General features: G+C 38.3%; 1 protein-coding gene across 2 annotated transcripts; it reads right to left on the minus strand.

The window, feature by feature from the left end:
- Window positions 1-2819: 2819 nt before the first annotated feature.
- LOC111321569 (uncharacterized) lies at window positions 2820-5448 on the minus strand. 2 transcript variants are annotated; one of them, XM_088758475.1, is made up of 2 exons: window positions 5235-5448; window positions 2820-5034 (listed from the first exon to the last, which is right to left on the minus strand). In XM_088758475.1, the coding sequence occupies exon 2, from the start codon at window positions 4931-4933 to the stop codon at window positions 4079-4081; it is 855 nt and encodes a 284-aa protein (XP_088614601.1). In that variant the 5' UTR covers window positions 4934-5034; window positions 5235-5448; the 3' UTR covers window positions 2820-4078. The 2 variants fall into 2 exon arrangements, with proteins under 2 accessions (XP_088614601.1, XP_022780223.1); XM_022924488.2 differs by having other exon boundaries at window positions 2820-5088; window positions 5235-5447.
- Between the last annotated feature and the right edge of the window lie 300 nt (window positions 5449-5748).

The following is a 5748-nucleotide window of genomic DNA, read 5'->3' on the forward strand; positions in this document are numbered from 1 at the left end:
CCCCCCCCCAGACTTTTATGCTATGAATAATGTTAATCAGTCAAACTAACATGAAATGACAAACATTTATGGATAAATTGAATAATTTGGTAGGTCAGAAAAGTTATAATCTACGGCGAATAGGTTTTTTTACCTTCAACGCAGTAGACGTTTACTTAACAGACGGACAGGAGGAATCACTGGCGCTATTTAACAGACTTTCTCTCAGCGACATTGCTATCACATTTTTTTTTATCGCAACAAAGACAGAAAGAGAAAATTTGGTTCATAGTCAATATCTGTGATAGGCTTCATGCAATGTCCAGGAATCTTTGAGCTAACTATATGTCGGACGAAATCGTCGAATTTCTTGCAAAAATTGATATCAGTTTCGCTGCAGTGAAGGAGATTTAATTTAAGTTTTGGCTCAAGGATCGAATAATGAATTCTTACCAACTTTTCTGAGGTGCAACAGGACTTTAAGGTTTTCATTGCATAGTTCGTTTGTCATTTGATACAAACATTTGTCATTATTCCAAGGAATTAAATGGAACAAAGTTTTTTTTAGGGAAGGGGAGGAGAAACCATTGGTAGCTTACGTTTGTGCCTTCATTTTTGAGCCTCCTTCCACATTCCATCACTTGAAATCGTTTAAAATTCTCTATGTAATAATCAAGGTCGAGACAAAGGAGACAGAGGATCCTGATTCGTGGACGAAAATAAATTTCTCTACCTGTAAAAAAACAACCGACGATTTTCCTCGTTAAGGCGTTTAGCTTTCAGAGAGTCGGCTTTACGTTACTTACAGCCTCTCCGAGGTTAGGTGGCACATAAGACTACGGCTTGACTTTGAAATTATCAGTTTTGAGCTGCAACTTTTGGTTTATAGCGAAACAATTCCACTCATTTTATAGTGTGGCATTTTTACGGAAATGAACCTCTACTGTTTATAAAACAAAGTGGTCAACGGGTCACCGACATCAACCCCTTAGTGTGACAAAACCTGTCTTTCAGAAAAGGGGCGCCAGCAATAAAGCCAACACTCACTCTGGTAAGTTATTCAGCCCTGTCAGTCGCAGAAATCAAAAGGATAACGCATGCCAACCATCTCCTGATCTTACATTTCGGTACTGAAACAATAACGACGGAAAAATTCGAAAATGTTCAGGCCGAAGAGCCGGTCACACTTACAAACCGAACACTCAATCCACAGAATGAGGCCAACGTCTGGTGCGGCAATCATCATTTTCACTTGAGGCACAATTTTGAGACATGAAGTAAAGTTCGCAGAGCTAAACAGTTTTGATGGATGGCGACCATTTGCCATCTTTCAAATTGGAAATAATTGATTGACTGCTTTCGTTGTTGTCCGCTGTTGTCTAAAACGATAAAACATAGCATTTTGGCGGCAATAAACTGTGCATTATGTTTGACTAGATTTAACTTCCTACAGACAGGCCTTCCATGCCCATATAAAGTAGAGCTTTGTGAAGATGTAAAGCTCGAATGAGATTAGGGTTTTTCTGTTTTTTTTTTTTTTTTACCGGACGCTGATTTCGTCTCTACAGACATCGATATCTGACCACTGTCAATTAGAACAGTTACTGAGAACATCGTTTGGACAATGAAATATGCACTTTTCTTATTTTTCATAGTTGGCAACAGAACCACACCAGTGTTCTTAAGTGAAAAGAGTAGAGGAGAGCAAATTCAATTAGACTGTTAAAGTGATAAAGACGTATTCGACGAATATTTAAGAAGCGCAAATTAACGATATTAGACCCTATGATCACCATTAGCTCAATGCGTCTCCATTTTTGCAGTAAGGGTGATAAGTGCAGTTGTTGCGCCAACCAAAGCAATATCATTAATGATTTGACAAGTGAAGGGAAATTAAAACATTTACAAAGAACTAATTTAGTCATACATTTGATTAACGTTTTCATTGTGTGTTTGCTTTTTTGTGAAGACTAATGGCATCACCAGATTATGATAAGTTGAGGTGGGTTTTAGCAGAATAAAAGTAATGAAATGTGTAATGGTTCTTCGATACTTGTATTGTTTCATGGCCCATATTGTTTCATTTAGTTCCAGAAAGGGTTGAGCGAGTGGAATTTAAAGTCGTACAGTATGCAATTCAACGGCACCATTAACCATGAAAATGAACTGGATTTGTGAATTGATTTTTTGTACGTAGTACTCCCTTACTGAAATGCACACATGCATAAATGTATAAGAGCTTTCAGTCAACAGATCACGCCTTCTTTTAACACGGTCTATGACAAGTTATAATTGGTCATACTAATCTCAACTGTTTATCTGTAGTGAAAAAAAAAAAAAAGAATAAATACAGTTGTTTCAAGGACTCCCATTTACAAATGGAATTTTCTTAGCATCAGAATTTATTAAAGTTTAAACAGACCGGTTGGACAATGAATAGAAATGAAACAACACTAAAATTATATTCGGTCGGTATTTATTAAGGGCTCAGATAAAACTTCCACAGCATGTGTAGTTTATTTGAAAATAAATGAATTGGCATTGTGGGTGAAAACTCCACATGGTGGCAGTGAATGGAGTAGCTGAATTCCCGCTTGGAGCGGGTATATGAAGCTTAAATTAAAAACTATGTTCTACTGCTGTGATGTTGTGTGAGTTAAAGTAGACATCATATATTGTTAATCATCAGTGCAAAAAAGGTAATTACTTGTAGTATTCCTTGTCATGGTTAGCATCTAAAGAATGCAAAATAGATCGTTTGCCCTGAAGGCACGGCGGCTTATTTTCATACCATGCGTGGGATAGGAGAAAAACAAAGTTCAAAAAGCAACTTAACCTCATAATTCAAATAACTTTGTTTACTTATGCAAAAACTTGACCAACATTCTAAAGCTTTTCAAAAGCTAATAATAAATTATTATTTCGTCCCGTAGACGTGGTTTGTCACTGGTAATCAATGTCTGAAAGAAATGCGCTTTCTAAGCAAAAGGATTTAAACGGCGATAAATGTTATCTTCTATTCTTTGACGCCGAAAGTTTACTGACAATAGAAAAAGGGTTTGTTCAAGAGAACAAAAGAAGGGACCTCCTGATTTCCGCGTACCGCTGAGAATCAAAGGCAGCTTTTTTTCTTCTTTAAACTCCAGGGGTGCGGTGGTTTAGCTCGACCGCATGGCCCGAAATCACATCCGAGGGTGGCAGACATAACCGGCACCTGGTTGTGACTGCTATCCTAACCATTAAAATCTGTTATCGGGAGACGATGTGAGAGCCCTCGATCAACGATATTGACCAAACTTAGTAGAATCTTGGCTGGAAAGCAAAATGTGTCATTCACGTCTAGAAGTCACGGGCTATAAACATGCTGTGTATACTTAAGCCCCAAGCCCTTTATTTGTAAACATATGCTTTGATAGTAAGAGATGTATGCGACCTGTCCGTTAATCTGGGCTCGCAAACTTCATTATATGTGTTTTTTGGATTGAAATTAATGTAACGAGCTAGATCCTGATCAAATCATTTTTCGCAAGCTGCATTACATTTATTCAATCGATTAAGAGTGATACAGCCTTAAGCAATAACATTGAGCTTGAACTTTTATCTGCTTCGTCCCCATTTGTACACACAATCTTGAAAGAACTTTAAACACTTTAAGGATAACCCTAATTAAATCTTTTTGACCCATTCTTTTCATTATTTGAGAACAAGAAATATTCCGTTAACTTTTACATATTTAGTCTCGCCGAGATATGCCTTAACAATGGAAGTACAAAATTGTCACCTTGTTTCCAGAACGTCCTATAGAGGTAACCCAAATAGCCTTGTTCGTTATAATTAAGTTGTCTTTTCCTCAAATTTGATATGGGGTTTGATAGAAGCTTGTGTAACCACCCCTACTTTAAAAATTTATTTTCAAAATACATAAATTTGTAACCATAGCTTTGTACAGGACATATATTTCAGACTGGATGACATGGTTGAATCGTATAGACTACTTAGCTTGTGTAGTCAAGGATTCCTCTCCTTCATAAGTTCTTCATCTTGTTTCTACAGTTATTCGTCTAACCATCAGTTTGATCTCCCCTTCTCTCTAACTTTGCTAAAGTCTCAAATAAGGATGGAATTGCTTGGAGCCCTCACAAAGGTTACACTGGGTGCAGTTTAGATTTTGGTAATAAGGCAGGAATGGTAACTGCGAGTGAACAAACAATGAATCTGTTGAGGTTGGAGGACTATAATATTGGAAGGGGAATCCAAAAGGAGTAATCCCCGGCACTTTGTGTGGCTCAAGACTTGAAAAACTCAATTGTGACATCAAGGACGTTGAACCAAATCTATTGTGGAGATCCAAGGGAGAGGAGAAAGCGTGCCTTCCCGTTTCCACAACAGGGATAGACTTCGCCTCGATCCTGTTGGGATCTTGTCTTTTAAACCTGGTCTTCCTTCGAAGAAAACTACCATTTTCAAACATATTATAACTCTCTGGATCCAGGGTCCAGTAGTTTCCTTTAAGTGGCTCATCAGATTTTATTCCAGTCTTGATGAAACAATCATTGAGAGAAAGGTTGTTGCGGATACAAATTTTCCACGATGGATAGGTATCACGATAAAAGGGAAACCTGTCTCTGATGAACTTGCATATACCATCCAGAGTCAATCTCTTCTCAGAAGAGTTTTGGATCGCCATTGCAATCAGTGCAATATAAGAGTAAGGAGGTCTTCGTCGGGATTTGCGGTGGGTACGTGTTTTCTTGTTATCCGTGTTTGATTCACTCTGAAGGTTATTACGGTGTGGGTTGCGGTTATTGTCATCGCATTCCGAATTGCTTCCTGATCTGTTGCCATCACCAGATTCTTGCTTTCTGGCTGCTGATAGTCCTTGATCAGTTTCTGATGGCATTGAATCTTCAGGTTGAAGAGGGCGTTTCTGAGGTTGTCCTCTAAAATTATCCATTGCGACACGTAGCGGCGATGCTTTCTTGAATTGGTCGTCAGTTTACTTCTTGAACTGTTTCTCTCCTTTTCCTCACTTCCTCCCAGGTGTAGTGAAATGTCCTAACGGTAGATGATAGGGAGATAGGTCTTCATTCAAAGCTTCTTTCACGAGCTCTGGTAAAAATGGAAAGCATGTGTATAAACAATGATGAACAACTTTCACACAGGTGCAAATGGCGCTTGGCTAAATCACACATATAATGCAGTGTTTTGTGCGTGAACATCCACTTGATAATAGAATAACAATGACCTTGGCTTACCTTTGCTGACACTTTGCCACAAAGCTTTAGAAGGTAATTGAGCTTTAATTAATCTCGCTTTGAAGATGAACGTACACAGGAAATAAGTTTAGCCTGAAATTAGTCCGAAATTTTACTCACGTTCTCTACCTCCTGCAGACATGTGCAAACTGCTTGCTGCTTTGGCGGGCAAAATAACTTCTCTCTACCTAGAGTGATTGTATTCGATAAAAAAACCCAGGGGCAATTTCTTTTTAATTGCGAGCGTGTAACAAATGTTCATGTAGAGTGGAAGCCTGCATTGAACAACTAAGAACAACACCTATTGTATGCAATTGAATAGCGTTTATTAGCATCTTTGGCAATGGCACTTGACAATAAGTTGATTATTACGAAGTTTTGCTGTTTTACCAAAATATTATTTGTTATCTGATTTTGTGTTCTCTGACAGCTGACGGCTCTATCCTGAGCAAGTACGACGTCATGAGGACAAAGAGCTCACCGATCGAGGAACTTTTCTTATATTTCGCGTAGC

This window comes from Stylophora pistillata, chromosome 4, assembly GCF_964205215.1.
Source record: "Stylophora pistillata chromosome 4, jaStyPist1.2, whole genome shotgun sequence".
NCBI lineage: Eukaryota > Metazoa > Cnidaria > Anthozoa > Scleractinia > Pocilloporidae > Stylophora > Stylophora pistillata.